Source organism: Saccopteryx leptura, chromosome 8, assembly GCF_036850995.1.
Source record: "Saccopteryx leptura isolate mSacLep1 chromosome 8, mSacLep1_pri_phased_curated, whole genome shotgun sequence".
Classification (NCBI taxonomy): Eukaryota; Metazoa; Chordata; class Mammalia; order Chiroptera; family Emballonuridae; genus Saccopteryx; species Saccopteryx leptura.
The window spans coordinates 53,879,219-53,900,609 of record NC_089510.1 but is presented as its reverse complement, the minus strand read 5'-3'; the positions used below and the strand labels follow the sequence as shown (position 1 = coordinate 53,900,609).

At 43.4% G+C, this 21,391-nt stretch overlaps 1 protein-coding gene across 7 annotated transcripts in view; it reads right to left on the bottom strand.

Moving 5' to 3' along the window:
* The window catches only part of LOC136379840 (kalirin), a 635,535-nt gene that overhangs the window by 67,320 nt on the left and 546,824 nt on the right, over positions 1 to 21,391 (bottom strand). For 6 of the 7 annotated variants that reach the window (XM_066347435.1, XM_066347437.1, XM_066347439.1 and 3 more), the window contains exon 34: positions 20,521 to 21,049. In XM_066347435.1, coding sequence (XP_066203532.1) covers positions 20,987 to 21,049 — 63 coding nt within the window. In that variant the 3' untranslated portion in view covers positions 20,521 to 20,986. Of the gene's footprint in view, positions 1 to 20,520; positions 21,050 to 21,391 lie in introns of those variants that run through there. The other variant, XR_010746806.1, reaches the window with a different exon arrangement.

The window sequence follows — 21,391 nt, the reverse complement described above, 5'->3', positions numbered from 1 at the left end:
CACATCTCCTTTGAGCTCCTCCTTCCCTCCACGGTAGCAGCCCCACTCCGATGGTCACGTCTTGGATGTCATGGTCACCATTTTTGACTGCTCTGACTCCCACACCACTAAATTAGTCATCTTCCTGACTTTCATAGCAATTTATGCATTTTGCTATGTTGTATTTTTATTTTCATTCAATTCAACTAATTTCCCTTTCATTTTTTTACTTTGACACATGGGCCATTTATTTAATTCCCAAATATTTGGAAAATTTCCAGAGATCATTCTGTTATTTATTTCCATTGTGGTCAGAGAACATACTTTGTATGATTCAGAGCCCTTTAAATGCATTTTTCTCTTTTTTTTAGTGAGAAAGAGAGAGAGAGAGAGAGAGAGAAGGACAGACAGGGACAGACAGACAGGAAGGGAGAGAGATGAGAAGCATCCCATTGTGGCACCTTAGTTCACTGATTGCTTTGTCATATGTGCCTTGATGGGGGGGGGGGGGGGCTCCAGCCAAACCAGCAACCTTGGGCTCATGCCAGCAATCTTGAGCTTCAAGCCAGTGACCTTGAGCTTTAAGCCAGTAACCTTTGGGCTCAAGGCAGCAACCAGGGGGTCATCTTTATGATCCCAAGCTCAAGCCAGTTACCTCGGGGCTTCAAACCTAGGTCGTCAGCAACCCAGGCTGACACTGTCCACTGTGCCACCACCTGGTCAGGCCCCTTTAAATGTATTGAGACTTATTTTAAAGCCTACAATATAATCTCTCTTGGTACTTACTCTGTGAGCACTTGAAAAGGATATGTATTTTGCTATTGTTGGGTGGAGGGTTCTATAACTCAACTAGGTCAACCTGGTTGATTATATTCTGCACGTCTTCTACATCCTTCCTGATTTTTTATTTAATCCTACTATTGAAAGAGGAATGTTAAAGTCTTGTACTATAGTTATTGATGTGTCTATTTCTCCTTTTAGTTCTATCAGTTTTTGCTTTATGTATCTTATCAAATGCATAAAAGTTTGGGGTTGTTAGGTCTTCCTGACTATCGTTATGAAATATACATCTTTATCCTTGTTAATGTTCTTCACTCCAAAATCTACTTGGGCTGATATTAATGTAGCTACTCAAGATTTTTTTTTAAAATAGTGTTTGGATGACATATCTTTTAAAAAAACCTATTTGTATATTCATATTTAAAATGTATTTATTGTAGGCAGCAAATTTCTCGGTATTTTTTAAATAACCCAATTGTTGACTTTCAATTGGAATGTTTAAGCCATTTAAGTTTACTGTGATTATGAATATGATTATGTTTGAGTCTATTTTTTTTTGCTACTTTTTAAAAAAGAGTTTTCCTCTTCTGTTTTCTTTTCCCCTTTCCCTCCTTTTCAGCTCCCTCCTTTTTTTTTGAGAATATTTTATGGGTATATTTTATCTGCTTTCTTGGCTTATTTTATGGACTGAATTGTGCCCCCCCCCCCCAATTCGTATTTCAATGCCCCACTATTTGGAGATAAGGCCTGTGTGGAGGAAATTAGGGTTAAATGAACTCATCAGGGTGAGACCCTAATCCTGTAAAACTGTTGTCCTTACAAGAAATGGCAGGGACATCAGAGCTCTTTCCATGCAAGCACAGAGGAAAGGCCACGTGAGGACACAGCGAGAAGGCGACATCTACAAGCCGGGGAGAGAACTCTTATCAGAAACAGAATCTGCCAGTGTCTTGATCATGGACTTTTAGCCTCAGAACTGTGAGAAAACAGCTGTGTTGTTTAAGGCCCCCAGACATAGTATTTTGGTATGGCAACCCAAGTAGACAGATAGTTTAGCGGCTCTATGCCTTTGCTCTGCTGTTACTTTAGTGGTTGTGTTAGGATTTATGGTATACTTGTTTTTAATTATCAGTCTACCTTCAAGTGTGATAGATATTATACCACTTCATGATAGTATATGAACCTTTTAATAGTACACGTCTCTTTTTCCTTAATGGTCTTTATGTTGTTATTGACATACAGTTTATAATTACAGATGTTACAAGCAACACACATCATTGCTATTGCTTTTGTTTAAACATTCAATTATTTCCTTTAAGAAAAAAATTCCAAGACTTGTTTTAATCTACAAATTCATCAAATACATTAGCTGCCTTCCAAATGATTGTAAATGACAGTTTTCCAAATGTTTCACCACTGCGCAATGTAGGTCTCCAGTTCTCCAGCTCCCAGTAACACTCTCCTTCATCCTCAGCCCGCTTCCACAGCCAACACAACATGTTCTCCATTTTGCTTTCTTTTCTTCCTTTCCTCTTCCTCCCTCCTGCCCTCCCTCCCTCCCTCCCTCCCTCTCTTTTCTTTTCTCTTTTCTCTTCTCTTTCTTTCTTTCTTTCTTTCTTTCTTTCTTTCTTTCTTTCTTTCTTTCTTTCTTTCTTTCTTTCTTTCTTCTTTCTCTTTCTTTCTTTTTCTCTTTTTTTACTTTCTTTCTCTTTCTCTCTCTCTCTCTCTCCCTCCCTCCCTCTCTTCTTCCCTCCCTTGCTTTCCTTTCTCTTTCTTTCTTCCTTTCCTTTATTTTCTTTCTTTCTTTCTCTTTCTTTTCTTTTTTAAGATTTTATTTATTGATTTTACAGAGGGGGTACAGCAAAAAGTAGTAACTCATAGGTAACTCATAGATACTTCACTTTAGCTGTTCATCGCTTGCTTGTCATATTGCCTTGACCAGGCAAGCCCAGGGTTTGCTACTGGTGACCTCTGCATCCCAGGTCGACACTCTATCCACTGTGTCTCAAACCAGGCTGTTCTTTTCATTCTTTTTAAAAAAAATTGTTATGGCAGTACCCCAATTCTAGGTATCTATTTCTATATTAGCTTTGCTGGAGTAATGAACATACCACATCTAATAAAAATTTAAAGAACCAAAGAGCTTAAGATGATTATATTTTATCCGACATTAAAAATTTTATACCAACTTTCTATTGGTTAATATTTACTTGGCATATCTTTTTCCATCACTCTGTTTTTTGTATCATTGTCTTAGACTTGTATCTCTCTTACACATGGTACACCTGAATTTTAATTTAAAAATCCAATTAGAAAGTATCTGCATTTAAATAAATGCATTAAATCCATTTGCATTTGTTGTGATCAGCAACATACTTGGGCTTCTTTCTGACTTTTTAGTTAGTGTTTTCTCTTTGCCATGAATTCTCTTTTCTTCTATTTTTCTTTTTGTTCCTGAACTAATCAAGGTTGTTTTATTCTCCTCACTTTTATCTACCAATATTGAAATTATATATTCTATTTATACTCTTTTGGTGGCTAGCCTTACATTGTCCTTACAAATTTACATTTTTCTATCAAAGTCTAAATTAATTTCTAATTCTATCTTGTTCTTAATTCAGACAAGTATCTGAGCTAGCCTAACTCTTCCTCAGAACATTCCATTTTGTTTCAAATAGTCATTATTCTTTTCATTTTTATTATTTGCACTCAATGTTAAATTATATTTACCACAGCATTTTGGTGTTCCTTTTACTCATAATACCTTTATTTTTGGCATTAAATTCCTCCACTCTGGGTTCATTTTGTTTTTGCAAAGAGTAAGGACTTACGATTAGTAAATGTCTACATTATATGCCTGAAAATACCTTTATCTCAACTTCACTCTTAAATTATAATTTTGCTGGGCATAGAATTCTAGGTCACAGAATTATCTGTTAGAGCACTGATGTTCCTATTCTGTTTTTTTTTTTAGTCTCTGTGGTAGTATATAAGAAGTCTGTTATCAAGACTGCTATTGTCCTTTTTTAGATAACTATTTCTTCCTCTCTCGACTTTAAGAATTTTATATTCTTGATTTTCTCTAGTTTCACTGCAATATTTCTTTATTTCTTCATATTTGGAAAATTATTAGTCATTTTCTGTTGACAAAATATATTTTTGCTATCCTCCCAACTTTATTTGAAAACTCATATTAAAATTATTTTCATTCATTTCTTATCTCTCTGGCTGTGCTCTAAGAGACTTTCTCACTTCTATTTTCCAAATCAGTAATTCTCTCTTCATCCCTTTGTATTTTTGTTTTATACAGGCAGTCTCTGCAGTTACAAATGAAATAGGTTCTGTAGTTTAAAAATGTTTAAGTGTTTATTTTAAGTATTTATATGCACAGAAAGGTAAAAATAAATATTATGTTAAGACAAACATCTGCCTAAGTTGCATGTAATAGGTAAATGTAACTGTTCTAACTTATGTTCAAATTCAACTAAAGAACAAACCTACAGAACCTATCTCGTTGGTAACCTGGAAACTGCCTGTAGTTACTTGTTTCTGTTTCACATATAGTATTTACTCTTTACCTCTTTAGGAATTTTAAATATTGTTTAGTCTTTTTTGTGCTGCTATTTATCTGTAAATCTTGCTTATTTACTTATGTATTTGCCATTTCTGATGCTCTTGGTTTTTTTTATGCAGATCTATATTTCCCTGTGGTATTATTTCCTTCTACCTAAGGGACTACCTTTAACATTTCTTATAGTGTAGATCTGCTGGAAAATATATATTTTTTCAGCTTTTGTATATATATATATAAAAATCTTTATTTTGTCTTCCTTATTGAGAGATACTTTTACTGGGTATAGAATTCTAGGTTGACAGTTTTCTTTTTTACTTTAAGTACTCCACTCCAAGGCTCCACTGTCTTTTTACTTTCCTTGGTTTTCTTTTTTTTTAGCAAGAGACACAGAGACAGAGAGAGAGAGACAGAAAGAGGGACAGATAGGGACAGATAGGGAGGAAGGGAGAGAGATGAGAAGCATCAATTATTCCTGAGGCACCTTAGTTGTTCCTTGATTGCTTTCTCATATGTGCCTTGACCTTGGGGCTACAGGAGACTGAGTGACCCCTTGCTCAAACCAGTGACTTTGGGCTCCAGCCAGCGACCTTTGGGCTTCAAGCCAGCAACCTTTGGGCTCAAGCCAGCAATCATGAGGTAATGTCTATGATCCCACGCTCAAGTCGGTGACCCAGCACTCAAGGTGGTGAGCCCACACTCAAGCTGGATCAGCCCGCACTCAAGAGAGCGACCTTGGGGTTTTGAACATGGGTCCTCCTCATCCCAGTCTAAAAGTTCAACATGAATTTTCTTTATGTCTCCCATGTCTTTACATAATTTTTGGAATGTATGGGATACTCCTAAATAACTGTGTTTATGTCCATCTCTGCTATTTTAATGTCTGTGTCAATTCTGGGTAAGTTTCAATTAATTTTCTCCCCCTCATTACAGGTCATAGTTTCCTGCTTCTTTTGCATGCTGGGTAATTTTTGATTGCATGCTCCACACTGAGAATTCCACTTTATGAAATGGATGCAGTTAAGTTACTTTGAGACAGTCTAATCCTTTTAAAACTTGTTAGCCAGCCTGACCAGGCAGTGACACAGTGGATAGAGTGATGGACTGGGACACAGAGGACCCAGGTTCAAAACTTTTTAAAATTTTATTTATTTATTTATTTATTTTAATAGTAGGGGATTTTATTTTATTTTTTAATTTTTATTCATTTTTAGAGAGGAGAGAGAGAGAGACAGAGAGAGAGAGAAGGGGGGAGGAGCTGGAAGCATCAACTCCCATATATGCCTTGACCAGGCAAGCCCAGGGTTTTGAACCGGCGACCAAAGCATTTCAAGATCAATGCTTTATCCACTGCGCCACCACAGGTCAGGCCAGGTTCAAAACTTTAAGGTCACCAGCTTGAGTGCAGATTGCTGGCTTGAGCATAGGATCATAAACATGACCCATGGTCACTGGCTTGAGCCCAAGGTCTCTGGCTTGAGCAAGGGGTCACTTGCTCTGCTGTAGCTTCCCAGGTCAAGGCACATATGAGAAAGCAATCAATGAATAACTAAGATGCCACATGAAGAATTGATGCTTCTCATCTCTCTCTCTTCCTGTTTGTCCCTATCCCTCTCTTTGTCCCTCTCTCTGTCTCTGTCACAAAAATAAATAAATAAATAAATAAATAAATAAATAAATAAATAAATAAAAAGACTTGTTAGCCAGAACCAGAGCTTAGTTTATCTAGGCCTTATTATTACCCACTACTAATGTAAGACCCTTCTGAATATTCTACCTGAGGCCCTGTGAATTTGAGCTTTTATAGTCTGGCTATAGCAAACAGGTGCTGGGAACCTGTTCTTTTCTAATTATTTCAGGTTATTCTTCCCTATCCTAAGGTACTTTCCTCATCTGCATGGTATGTTCAATAATTTAATGATCATATTTGAGGGAGACTCTCTCAAGATCTCCAGAGTTCTCTCTTTGCAGCTTTCTTCCCTCCACTATTCTGTCCTGGGAAGTCTAGCTGCCTTGATTGCAGTGGACTTTTAGAGCCATCTTCTTATCGCCGGGAGACCACTGGGTTACCTCTCCCTGCACAGAAACCTGGAAACTCAAGGCATTAGGTAGAATATTCATAGAATTCACTTTATTTGTTTCCTGTCTCTTGGGGATTTTGTTTTCCTTTGTTGTTTGATGTCCAGTGTCTTGAAAATAATTGTTTCATACATTTTGTCTTCTTTTTGGATGGGAGGTTGTTTCAGGCAGGGAATATATCTGATCTGGTCCTTGTGTTTCTATATTGGTCAGAAGTCTTAGACAGTCTTTCCTTATTTTCCTTCCAACTTGCTTATTTAATTACTCTTACTGTGACCTTTCTTTAACCCGAGTGGGGCATCTAGTCCACAGAGCACTCTACTTTCTCCCAATCCTTTGACATTTCCCCCTCATCACTTTCTGCCTCATGAAGCTTGGATTTCAGTAATGTTCTTGCCAATGTCCTCAATTCCCTCGCCCGCTCTGCTCATTTAACCCAGCTGATTACATGGTAAAATTTCCATATATTTCCTAAAGGAATAAGTAAACAAATGAATGAGAAAATAGAGCATATATATTCATCTCTAACAACCTCTTTGCCTAGATTTCAAATCTGAACAATTTTAAAAAACTACTGCTACACAGTACTCTGTCTCTTTCATCAATGCAGGTAATTATCTTTTTGCTGAATTTATTGGAGTGACACCGGTTAACATAATTATATAAGTCTCAGAGGTTGAATTCTACAACATATCTCTGTACATGATATTGTATGTTTACCCCTCCCCCCAAGTCACAAATAATTATTATGTATAAAATTGTTATCCCTTTTTATAAATATCATTTTCCTAATTCTGCATTACTTAGGATGTGTGTTTATTAATTTTTTTCCAGTAAGAGTCATAGACTTCTGGGTTTCAATTAAGCCAGTAATAGAAAAACAATGTTTAGGCATGAATAAAACTTAGAGATAAGTTTCTATTATTTTCCAATTTTATAGATGAGTAAACTGTGGTTTTGAGAAGAGAAATTATTTCACTAAAATATTTTTCAAAGCTAATACACTTGGTCAATAGAATTAAGTCCAAAACCAAATATCCCGACTATACCCCAGGGTTCATTCCATTCTACTGCAGCGCTGTATTTTCTTGCCTGGATTGCTTGTGTCTAATACCATGTGTGTGCAGACAATTTGAATGTGGTTTATAGTCAAGCCTACCCTGGCTTTCCAGTGATACTATAAGCTACTTAATAATGGAGTAACCATGGGATTTCTAGAACAAGGTCATGGAATCATATAGCACTACTTAGTAACAGGAGCAAAGTGGCACATGGATCACGTCCTTATACTTAGCTAAAACATCCTTTCCAACATCAGTCAGTGACTCTGCCATGGGGGATTCGGTCAGTTCACCTCCCTGCTGCGCAGCACCACTATGCAGAGTCTGATGCTAGATGCCAGTAGAGAATTCGCTAGATTAGCATATAAATAACATCATAAATTAAGCCCTAAGACATGTCCCTATAGACTCATCAAGATATTGTACCCTAAAAAATTGACTCGCTAAGTTCGGAAAATGTTTTGAGAAGAACCAGAAGGCTTCTCATCTTTATACTCTGACTAAACATTGACATCAGCACTGACCCACTACATATAGCAGGGGTCCCCAAACTACAGCCCGCGGGCCGCATGCAGCCCCGAGGCCATTTATCCGGCCCCAACCGCACTTCCAGAAGAGGCACCTCTTTCACTGGTGGTCAGTGAGAGGAGCATAGTTCCCACTGAAATACTGGTCAGTTTGTTGATTTAAATTTACTTGTTCTTTATTTTAAATATTGTATTTGTTCCCGTTTTGTTTTTTTTACTTTAAAATAAGATATGTGCAGTGTGCATAGGGATTTGTTCATAGTTTTTATATAGTCTGGCCCTCCAACAGTCTGAGGGACAGTGAACTGGCCCCCTGTGTAAAAAGTTTGGGGACCCCTGACATATAGGATCTGATATCAGGGCCAGGGCCTAGTGGAAATTAGGCAGTGGGAGTAACATAAAGCAAATAATGAGTTAAACGTGAATAACATTACTTCAGTGTATGTGTTTGAAATTCACTGGCAGCCACGCACATGCAAGTGTGCATGTGCACAGGCAAGCACACACGTGTATATACATACACCACACACGCACAGGTTGAATAGACCCAAAATTTGAATATCCAAATTAAAGCCAAAATGTAAATTATTTGCAAGTATAACTTAATGTTAACTGTTAATATAGTCATTCGGAAGTTCACCAAATATTTCTGGCTCACTGACTTCTAGACACATATCTCAATTGTTTTTCTGGCCCCTGTTGGTTTTGTCAGGCCATGTAACTAGTCCTCATTATGGATATTGAGCCATTTCCAGGCTGGATCATTTAATTATGAGTTAAGATCCTTCAGAATTCTCTTCCTAGTCTGAGATGATAATTGGTAACTTTAGAATCTGGTCCATCAGCCAGAGTCCCTGATTCCTTATAACGGTGATGGCAAACCTTTTTATAAAAACCGCCCACTTTTGCAGTGTTGGTCAACCTGGTCCCTCCCGCCCACTAGTGGGTGTTCTAGCTTTCATGGTGGGCCGTAGGGGAGCAACCAAATGGCACTGAGATTGGCCCACCATGAAAGCTGGAACGCCCACTAGTGGTGGGTGGTAGAGGAGCAACCAAACGGCACCGCGATTGGCCCATCATGAAAGCTGGACCGCCCACTAGTGGGCGGGAGGGACCGGGTTGACCAGCACTGCAAAAGTGGGCGGTTTTTATAAAAAGGTTCGCCATCACGGCCCTATGATGAGCAGAGAACCCCCTGTCAGCACATCGTGAACATGTAGTGTTAACAAGAAATAAACCCTTGTTGTTTTAAGCCACCAATATTTTAGAGTTGTTTGTTACCACAGCATAATCTAGCTTATTCTGACAGAGACATCTGCTTTCACTCTCGTCTCAGGGATAGACATTGGTAGGAGTCCAGGAACACTGAGAGTGGTGGGAATGACAAAGACAAGGAAGGGACACAGATGCAACGGGGCCCTTCTAAGACAAAAGTAGACATAGACAAATTGAATGCAATTTGGGCAGACCTACTGGATTTTATTATTGTTGTGTTACTACTATTGACATGATTATTATTAGGTTTAAATGAAACCCCTGAAGATCACTGCCTTTCATGCCATGACTTGTCCTCGGTATTGGATAGAGACTCAGAGGGCAGAGAGATCATGATAGCTTTTGGGCCTTTCAGTTTAATGCAATAGCTATTCCTGTCATACGCAGTGTAAATTTCCTTTGAGTATATTTTCTCTCTCCCACTTGGACTACACAATTCTTTTAGTTAAGAGCCATATTTTATATTCCTTTCAAGCACTTTTGTAACAGCCTTTAAGCTCAATAAAATCAAGCAGAAAGCCAGCTTCATTTGCTATCAGGAAATTGGCATTGGAGCCCATTGCTGACCATCCCTTGCGTTGACTCACAACAGATGCACTAATTCTCATATTTTCATTTTCTGGAGCTCTGGGAATGCTTAACGAGAATTATGAGCTTGGGGATGGGTCAGGGCAGAGAGGAGAAGTGCATTTTCAACACACTGTCTTTGAACTTTACTCCTTCTCATTGGCAACCAACTAACTCACTGAAGCAGCCCAAATGAAAGACATTTTTAAAATTTGACTTCTCACAGAAATTGTTATTTTTGGGGAGACTTGTGCTCTGTTGTGTTGGTGCTTTTCCTCTCTCAATCTTCCCATTTGCCATTCTTAATTAGAAATGATCTACAGAAGTCAAATGGTACTTTAAAAAACTCATGGGTGGGGAATAGAATAAAAATTGCGTCGAGAGATGAACTGCCCTTTATTAGACTTCTTTGAACTGTTGACCAAACCACTGAGTAGCCTCCCACACCTGGCTGTACACTGGGCTCCTACACAAATTACACTTGCTTCTTTGAATATCATCCATGCGGCTTGGCTTAATTTTCAATTGCTTTTCCATTTATCAGTCCTAGCCCTCAATCCCAGATTTTAACTTTGCCTATCAGACCGTGCACCAAACCTGCCTTCTACTCTTCCATTATTTGGAAATCAAGCAGCCTACTCCTTTTATTTTTTATTTATATTTTGCTAAACCTGACATTGTTCTGTAGGGCTCTTTCCCACTCCCCAGTGGTGCAATGAAGACACTTGTCTACCGGTCTGGTTGCAGTGAAACCCAAGTATATTTCTCTCTGTAGTTCTACACATGAAGGAGACTGCACTTGCTCTACCTAAGGTGTGGCTGCGCTTGCAGTACAGACTGTGTTTCTGGCACTACTATAGGCAGTGTGGACACGGCAGTGACAAGCGCAGACAAGAATCCCTGACCTCATGGAACTTACTCTGCAGCAATGCCAAATCTGATGACTAGTATTATCTGACATGGATCCTATAGAGCTATGGTAGTTCTCCACCCAGCTTACATTTACATGCACGCTCAAAAGCTTTGCATCCTATAGATGAGGTCTGAGTCATGTTCAAAACAAAAGATGGTTGACCTATCCAAGAATGAACACCCCTGGTGAGCACATGTGTTGATCAAAGAAAACAGAAAATAATGAAATGCCACATTTGATTTCTCATAGCCATATGGAGAATGTGACTTTGTCATTTACCACTTGGCTCCCGGACCTAGACCTGAGCTCCCATGCAGCTCTTTTCTGGAGGAGCTACTAATACAATATGAGACTAATTTTTCTATACATCTATGACAGCCAACTCTCTGGACTTTGTGTTGCAAGGTATCTCTCCAGAGATAAGGCTTAGCATTAGTAGATGAAACACAACAAACTGCCCCCAAAATGAAAGGATATGTGTGTGTTGGTACTCTGAGCTCCTCTTTCATTAAAGCACTGGGCTTTAATCTCAAAAGCTTGTCTTCTGAGGGCATACTGATGCAGCTGGGAGGAGAGAGCCAGCTTCTCCCTAACTCTCAAATCTGCTGCCTGAGTTTAATGGGTCCTAAGTGGGGCTTGGGAAGACGAAATGGGGAAGCTACGTTTATATTACAATTGTAAGCAAGCATACTTCCTGCTGTCTGGGTTGAGCTCATCTATTACATGGGCCCTAGACTCTGACCTGAATGTTTACACCTCTTCACTGGGTCTCTGGGGCCTCTGCTGTTGGTGATAAAAAGCTAGAATTCTCTCTGCCCTTGTACTGGTAACTGGGGTTCACCCCAACCAGGTGTGGTTGGAAACCATTCTTCCTGCTGCTGCTGAACCTTTATCAAGTTATACTTGAAGGGCCCTGCAACCTGCTGGGAATTGAAGAAGGTAATCAAAGGGAATTCATATTCTAAACCAATTATGGACAAAACAAATACCTTATCACACTCCTCAGAATGTGCAATGCCCCATTTGAGCTTTCAGAAATTTACGAATAGTGTATTCCCTAAACTCTGGGTTCTTAGGTTCACTTTATACTTGGACCATACCTGGATTTATTTTGATCACACCATAGGTGAGATCCTTATCACTCTGAATCAAGTCCAGATTCCTCTAACCTAGGCTACTACTCCATGGAAAAGGTTCCCTTTGACTCCTGGTGGAGGCTGGGGGAATAGTATGGTGCCCTACTTTACTTCTAGGGTTCCCTTTGACTCCTGGTGGAGGCTGGGGGAATAGTCTGGTGTCCTACTTTACTTCTAAGGTTCCCTTTGACTCCTGGTGGAGGCTGGGGGAATAGTCTGGTGTCCTACTTTACTTCTAAGGTTCCCTTTGACTCCTGGTGGAGGCTGGGGGAATAGTCTGGTGTCCTACTTTACTTCTGGGGTACATTCCTGGGCACCTTCTTGGCTCCAATGGAGACATGAAACTTAGGGGAGAGGCCATCTTACCTGAGAGCTCCTGCCTGTCCCTAGGTAAGACCACCCTGCCCTAAGTCTTCACGGTTTTTAAGGAGTAATGAAGAGAGATTTCTAAAGCCTGGTGTGTGTTCCTAGCAGAGGAGTGTGCCCCCCAGCACTCACAGCCTCATTCATTACCGCTACGCTCGGTGTCAGGCCCATTTACTTGTCCAATTCCCACAAGGATGTAAGCTCCACGAGGGTCAAAATTTTTGTCTTTTTGTTGTTGTTGCAGTCTAATGTAGTGTTTGGCACATAGTATACATTCAATAAATATTTGTTGATGAATAAATGGCACGATGGATCTAGTATTATCAAGAGTCACTAATTATTAAGAATACCCATTCTCTTGTTTTTTGGACAGATGGCCCCCCTGTTGATCTCTGAGGATATACTGGCCTTTCCCATAGTCTCTGATAATTGGGGGTATCCTCTAGAACCCAAATCATCACATTAATTTGGGTATAACCTTTGAAACCCCTGGGACCAATGTGACCAATGTAACTATTGATACTATCCTATCTCAACCCTCTGTACCCTACCCCTACCTCTGCTGGTATATGCATGCTTCTGTGAGACATTTAATCCAGGAGAAACCAGTTAGCCAGATTTCTAATAATTATAGCCAAACTGAGGTCTAGGCATGATGGGAAAATGACATGTAAGGACAGTCGAAACCATCATCTTTGTAACACCATCAGACTAATTGGGCTATTTACTTTCTCACCTTAATTTCTGAGAAAGTCCTTCCTTGGGAGTTAGAAGCACTGGGTTGATGGCCTCTCCCAGGCTGTGCCCCTTCCTGTCCAGCCCCAGAAGCAGCCTGTGCTGAGCCATAAGCTGGAACATCAGTCACCACTTATATTCCGCAACACCAATCTCAGGACCTGCAAGGGCCTCCCTCTTATTTATTTATTTATGATTACTTTTTCAAATTTATTTTAGAGAGGTGGGCAGAGAGGGAGAGAAAGAGAGAATGAGAGACAGAGAGAGAAGTGGGGAGGAGCAGGAAGCATCAACTCCCATATGTGCCTTGACCGGGCAAGCCAGGGTTTCGAACCGGCGACCTCAGTGTTCCAGGCGGACGCTTTACGCACTGCGCCACCACAGGTCAGGCCCCAGGGCCTCCCTCTTTAATGACTCATGACATTTCTAAGCATGCTGGTGTAGCCGGGCACTGTGGACAGAGTGTACTTAGATAATTTCTGATGGCCTGGCCTTGAGGCCTATATCTAGAACTTTCCAACAATTTGGTTGATTGGATCGTCTCAGTCATACCAAAAAAATAAAGCAACATGTCATTATTTTCAATACCAAATGAAAATGCCAAAGAATGTGGGAAGTACAAAGCCTCCTGTTTACACTGCTGACTTCCGGCCGGCCTTGAAGAACTGAGCTGTGTAAATGAGTTTTGGCAGCAGCTTGCTCCTTCAGCACCAAGACGCCCAGGCAAGTCCTTGTGAGTCTAGGAGATGCCAGCGCAACACCCGGAGTGCCACACACACGGGTCACTCTCGGAGTGAGAGTGCCACACCAGTGAATTTACACCCTGCTTCACCATCGAAGGGCCTCGGTCCTGCCCCTGCCCCCCTACTTCCCTTCGCCTGCTGTGCGCCATCACTGCCAGCCCGCAGAATCCAGCACAGCCGTATTGAAAAACTCCACGCTACGCTCAGGTGTCAGGCCCATTAAAGAGTCACCATCAACAGGCAACAGCATCCCTGGACAGCCCTACAAGTAGGATAACACTCCTTATTCTACCATTCCAGAAACGCAAAGGCAGATACACGGAGACCCGCTACTCATAACTTCTATTTCTAAACCTGCGGCAACCACGACCCATGACCACACCCACCCACCATGGGCCTGGCTGTATCATCACGTCACTTGCACCCCTGATGGTCACTGGGAAGCTGGATACAGCAGCTGTGCTGTGAAAACTCTCTCCAGGCCCTGGCTGGTTGGCTCAGCGGTAGAGCATCGGCCTGGCGTGCAGGGGACCCGGGTTCGATTCCCGGCGAGGGCACATAGGAGAAGCGCCCATTTGCTTCTCCACCCCCCCTCCTTCCTCTCTGTCTCTCTCTTCCCCTCCCGCAGCCAAGGCTCCATTGGACAAAGATGGCCCGGGCGCTGGGAATGGCTCCTTGGCCTCTGCCCCAGGCGCTAGAGTGGCTCTGGTCGTGGCAGAGCGACCTCCTGGAGGGGCAGAGCATCGCCCCCTAGTGGGCAGAGCATGCCCCTGGTGGGCGTGCCGGGTGGATCCCGGTCGGGCGCATGTGGGAGTCTGTCTGACTGTCTCTCCCCGTTTCCAGCTTCAGAAAAATACAAAAAACAAAACAAAACAAAAAAAACCTCTCTCCAGGTGGCAGAGGTGCCAGAAACAGGGCCCAAAGCACAGATCCGAGATCCAGGTGCACACCTGCCCTGAGTCCCCATCTGGGAACCACCGCTCACACAGCCCACCTAAAGCAGAGCGGGGTGTGCCCCGGGCGGCCCCATCAGGAGCGGAGGGAGTGGAAGCAGGTGCACATGCACAGGCGCCTGGCTCAGTGGTACTTCTTCAGTGCCTTGGTTACCAGAACTGCAGCCTGATCCTTATTTTCTGACCGTGCTTTGGGTTTTCGAAACTTGTCTTCCTTTCTGGATTATAAATTTGGAATTTATTTAAAGGACTCATATATCCTCATAATATTCTTTTCACTGGTCCTCCATTCCATTCTGTGTATGCGCATTTGTGTGGAGACATGCATTCCCACATGGTTGGGTTATCGTCTGCATCTCTTCTCATATATTCTCTCGTGCTGACCCAACTGAGTGAACCCTCCATCCCACTCCATCTCCCCCAGCCCAATCTATTTTCTTACATGCTCAGTTCCTGGGTTGCAGTAGGCATGAATTATATTTTTTAAGAAATAGTCGTTTTGCCTGACCTGTGGTGGCGCAGTGGATAAAGCGTCAACCTGGAATGCTGAGGTCGCCGGTTCAAAACCCTGAGCTTGCCTGGTCAAGGCACATATGGGAGTTGATGCTTCCTGCTCCTCCCCCCTTCTCTCTCTCTCTCTCTCCTCTAAAATGAATAAATAATAAAAATAATTTTAAAAAAATAGTCGTTTGTACAGCATCCCTTCAAACCTAAAACAAAGCAAAAAACACATTCACACTGGATCTTTCATCAATATGGAATTTCTGATCACCCAAGCTTTATGGCCCTCACATCTTCAGTTCGCTATAACTCGCATGCGCAATACGGACAGCAGAGTTGAGGTCCCACCGCCCGTGGTTACCGTGCCGGGGGTGCTGACAGAGCGCCATGTGTGCTCGGAACTGCAGAGCAGGGCTTCTGCCTCACCCCACTCTTCCTCCCAGCCCTGTTTTCTGTCCTTTATGTTGAAGCAAACATAACTCATCAATTAGCTTTATTTCAGCACAAAGTGAGTACAGAAAATAAGAGTGGAGGAGAAGCTCCCACGGGTTGGTCATCTACATCTAGAATCTACTTGAATGTTGATTATTCTGCATAATTTTCGGAGTGACTCTAGGGCATGGCATGCTCCTTGAGGACAGGGCTGTATCTAACTCATTGTGGTAGCCTCTGCGGCGGCCCTTACAGGTTTGGTCCACATGAAGTGCTCAGTGAGTGCTTACTGAATCAATGAGTGTTCCCAGTGGCCAAACCAGAGGAAGAGACCAGAATATCAATGGCTGGAGAGACCAGGAGGGCAGTTCTAGAAATTAAATTTCTAAAACCTTAAGCTCTTGATGGTCAAGAACAGGATGGAAGCTGATGAGAGACAGCCCTTGTCACTCATGGGCCCTCTCTGTGAGACTCGGGGGAGGGGAGGGGCCGCACTGCCTGTGTGGAACTGGAGCAGAACTGGACAGAATAACCAGAGGGCAGGTCCTGAAGGATACGGTAGCTTTCAGGTACATGATTTTGGGGGGAGGAGTATATTTAAATACCTGAAAATGTGGTTCACCAGCCATCACATTTCACAAAACCCACTCTCATCTTGCTGTGTGCGTTAGCAATACAGACAACTCAATTACCCGCCTAATGGAATGGAAGCAGTGGTACAATAATCACAGTGCCCTCCCGGCTTGTCTTTGGAGAGCATTATGTGTGCTCTGCCCCCGCGGGTCTGCTTTCCTAACGATCAGTCTTAGCTTAGGCTAATCCTGAAACGAGTTAGCATTTTCTCTGAACAAGACCTGGTGGTAGAAGAGAAGTGTGTTTTTGGCAGAGAAAACTCATGCAGGGCCTACCATTTGCCACAGTTAATCACCCACATGAGTAATCTGCTTGCAGCAAGTGAGATTTTGATCAGAGCAACAGGCAAAGAGTGACTAAACACGTCCTGGATGTTAAGAGCCCAGGGTAGAAGCCGGAGGGGAAGGCTCTAGCTGGTGTTGGGAAGAGTTAGAGAAGAAAGGACGCTGGGCTGGGTACAGGACAGCTGCGGCTCTCATCCGCGGTGCCCAAGGGAGGCCATCTAATCTCTTTGTATCTCAAATTCTTTTAATCTATAAAATGTAATAGTGACATCTGTTCTGCCTACCTAACCGGTTAACTGTGTCACAAGACAGTGGTGGACAAAGGATGTGTAAAGTATTAAATGTCGCGGAATGCAGAGCATGGACAGGAAAGCAATGAGATGTTGTTGTACCACTGTCTCAGGATCTGTTCTTTGTCCTGACTCCTCAATGCTTGGGGGTCTCAGGCAGTGGCTTCTGAAACTTACCCCAGCTAGAAAAGATCCCCTTTGCTAAGGATCCTGCGCTTGGGACAGCTACTTTGATAAGACCCATAGATCGTACTGAATGGATGCATCCTTCCTCAGGCAATAATCCCTGTTACAGGGATCTAACAGTTAGAATGGCTTCCTTTACCCAGAGGATCTCAAAGTGTGGTCTCTGGACAAGCAGCATCAGTATCGCCTGGGAATTTGCTAGAAGTGCAAATTCATAGACCCACCCCAGGCCTACTAAGTTACAGACTGCGGCAGTGCGCCCAGCAGTCTGCGGTTCAACAAGTCCTCTGGGTGCATCTGATGTATACTCAGGGTTGAGAATCACTGTTTTAGCTCAAAGGGAAAAAGGGAAAGCTGGGAATTGGGCTCTGGGACCTGCTGCTGAGAAGCCTTTATTTTTCTGAAGGCAGGAGAGGAAGATTTATGGGACTTTTCAAACCACACGGTGCAGCTACGTGCATGTGGGTGTGAGTGTGGATGTGTGTGTGTGTGTGTGTGTGTGTTTAAAATGATGACCCACTACCTCATTTCCTTAGGGAGATCTTTTTCCCAACCACAAAATGCTTTACCACCTCTGGGTACTCCCTACATCCCTCTCTTATCACCTAAGATGCTGTTATTCACTTATTTATTTGTTTGTTTGTTTGTTTATTTATTTATTTATTGTCTGTCTCCCCCAGCGAGCATGTATGCTCCACAAGGGCAGTCTACCTTGTTCACCGCTGTGTCCCCAGCTCTGAGAACTGCCTGGCACTCCGTGGGTGCTCGCTCGATAAACATTTTCCGAGTGAATGAGTGAATGAATGACTACTGAACTGGGAGATGAAAACTATTGGGGTCAGATCAGAATGCCCGCAAGCATCCTTCTTAGGCAGCATTGCTACAGCGTGAGGCTTGCCGCTCTGTCCCGGCTGTGGGCTCTGAAATAACTCTGCAAACAAGGCTTGGTAAATGCCATCCGCAGGTGGCTGTTTATCATTACAAAATGTGCCACCTGGCTTTTCTTAGTTAGGTACGGGAATTGTGTACTGATTGCCCAACATGTTCATATGGCGGGAAGGGGCTGGGGCCTGTCTATGGGTGCCCGACAGATTGGGGTGTGACGTGATAGAGGAAAAAGCTGCCTGCGAATAAAAACCAAGGGCAGTCCTCATTCTACCGTAACGGGCTATATGGTCTTGGGCAAACTGCTTAGCGTTTCTGGGTCCCAGTTTCATCTGTTGATCTCAATGACCCCCAAGGTCCCTTCCAGTTGTAATTACATATCCATTCATGTGTCACATGATTAACATCTGTTCTTCTCCTGGTAAGCTCTGTGAAAGCAGGGGCTGATTCTACTCTGTACGTATTTGCCCACCTAATTCATAATGCTGAGCACTGTAGGCATTTGAGGAGTGAGCACATCCCTGTGGAAACCAAATCCCAGCCTCAGCAGCCTGTGCTCCACACATGACGTCACAGGTGTGTGGGTGGGGGTTGCAAAGACCCTGGCCTGGGAGGGATCTCCAACCACACAAGGAAGAGCCCGCGCTGGCTTTCCCTCGCCCCCAGAAGAAGTTGCGCAATTTATTCAAGTGCGGACCAGGGCAGTATACAGGGAGAGTCCAGCCTGGGCAGGGGGCCACCGGCCCTGTGGTTTGAGAAAGCACGGGTTATTTGCGGGCAGAGATTGAATTTGAATCACAGATCTGCTCTTTTCCTAGCTTTATGACTTTGTACAAGTTATTTACTTCCCTTAGCTTCAGGCTCTTTATCTAGAAGATGAAGACAGTACTGCCTGCCTCTCAAGACAGCTGTGAAGATGAGAGGAGATGACATGTATCCAGTGCCCCACCCCTACCTCTGGTATGAGAAATGTGCCGGGTAAATGGAAAATGGAAGTCTCCTTGTCTGGTTCTGCCTGCCCTGCTGCGTGTCAGGCTCTTAACACTGCCTCCTTTCCCGGAGACCTGGCCCCGGTTTGGTACTGGCCCATGGCACTGCCCTGACCTGTCAGGCTGAACGGCGATAAAGATGAGGATAAAAGGTGTTTCTCAAAATATCTACCTTTGGAAATATATATTTTCTCCTTTTGCTTCCAGTTTGCTTAATGAGATCTTGAGATTTATAACTTGCTAAGGTGCCATTTTGTAAATGAGATTTAACAGCTGATTACCATTTCAATGTGCGGAGATTCATCCCTGAACAGTTTGAATGTTGCCTGTTTCTCTCATCGGCAGCCTGTGTCTCTCCCTCCCCAACGCTCCCGCCTCCGCTCCCTCCCGGGTGGACAGCTTTCTACTCCTGCTCCTCCACTTTCTCCTCCTCAAGCACCTACTGCATATGGCCATCTTTACTCTGGAAACTCAATGCTGCCGCCAGGCAACAGGAAGTCAAAACTGCTGTGGTTGAAATAATTACTAGTGATTGTAACTGCAGTGGTACCGCCATCATGCCAGACGTATGCTCACAGCATCCGTTCCCAGCTAGACAGCTCTTTCCAGAAAGTGGGATGGGGTGGGTTCTTGGTTGAAAATTAAGGGCCTTAGCACTCAGCCGAAAGCATTGATAAATCACTGTATATCAACAGCCTGCTTTAGAATCATTTTATTAGAACACATTCAAGAAAGTGACATATGGGGGCGGGAGTGGGGTGGGGGGTGGGGAGACAGCAGCAATTCTCAGTCATGCAAATGCCCGTGTTAAGATTCTCCATTGGATTGAAATTCAAGTACAAAGACCGTCCTTTCCTGAGCCAGGTGCAATTCCAGAGTATGACACTGTGATCAACAGTGTGTTTCCTCCTCAAAGTTCAGTGACACTGAACAAGTCCCGTCCTCACAGCGAGACTGTGAGACACACGGAAGTGTAAACTTTCAGAATTTTGAGGAACCCTTCACGCATCCCACCCCCAAAACCCAGCTGGAGGCAATAAGCCCAACTTTGGGACCTCTTAGAAATAAGGTTTAGTCTATTGAAAATAAAGCAGTGGGCCTTAAAAAAATTAGAAAATGAATATATATATATACATCTATATGTCATAGAATCATCTTTATCTCTTGTCATAGTGTGGGGTTTCCAGGAAACTCAGTGTTAGGGGTTGGGGCTCTCTCTTAAGTGTCTCAGAAGCTGAAGGACTTTTTTTATTCTTTAACTTTTTATTATGAAAAATTGCAAACATATACAAAAGTGGAGAGAATGGTATAATGAACGCCCATGTACCTGTCATCTAGTCTCAACAATGACCAGCATGTGGCCAGAGTGTTTCATTTATTTCTTCTCCTATTTCCTGTCCACCCCCTAACAGGGTAGTCTGAATGCAGCGGGTGGCTAGGAGGGTGGACACCTCAGCAGTGCAGTGTGTGAGGTTGGGAAGAAACGAGATCTTGACAAAGCCTGGGTAGGCTGCAGCAGACAGCGTGTGCCGGGGAAGTGCTTGCTGCCAGGGTTTGGGAACAGCTAGAGGTCACCTCCTCTTCTCTCCCATAAACCATTCCCTTTTCCTCTTCCCACTTTTTCATGATACGGGGTAGGCAGGCTAGCTCAGAACGATGGGATTTTCCAGATTGGGGGCTACTGAAAATACTAGAAACATTCAACTGGAGAAAAACTCCAGAGACAAGTGTCTGCCTCTCGTGAACCTGTCCACTCACACCGCAGGCCTCAGGGCAGCGAGGGCCTGGAGTACCTGGTGTTCAGACTGGGCATTGGGGGAAGTACCTTGCATTGTGAAGCCTCCCACATTTTTAGACTTTGGAGAGAAGCTTGGCAACATCAAATTGTACCCAGTAGAGAATCAGGGAGCCCTGAGGGGTGAGCCCATGGCCCAGGTGGACAGGTTTTGCTGAACATGGTGCCCTCTGAGCAAAGGCTGCACCCCACACCAGCCCCGCCAGAGCAGTCTCAAGAGAGGTGGGTGATGGGAGTCCAGGTGGGAGGTCTCAACGGCGGCACGGCTAACCCGGAGAGCTGCAGGGACAAGTCCCAGGCTGCGCGCTAAACGTAAGTGGAGAAAGGATCTCCAGGTCCCAGGTGCCACCGAGGAGCCAGGTTGCCATCCTGTTAAGAAAAGGGCCGGGCTCTGTGATTTGCATATGACTTAGCAAAAATTTGCATGAGATCACATAGCCCTTTATAGAACACAGAGTTAAATCATCAGTGCAACCTACTGTATTTCTAGCAACCCAGTGCACAGAGTGCGATGTGGCAAACACACAACATTCACTTAGAAGAGGGAGTGGAGGGAGCAGTGCTCTCTGGCAGACAGGCCTGGGTCTGAACATTCAGAAGAAGCCAACCAGGTCCAGGGTCGGAGGGACGATCTGACTGGCCGCTTCTGCTAACACTGTTAGGGCTCAAATTCAAACACTGTTCCTTGCATTAGTTCTGCACGTGACAGGC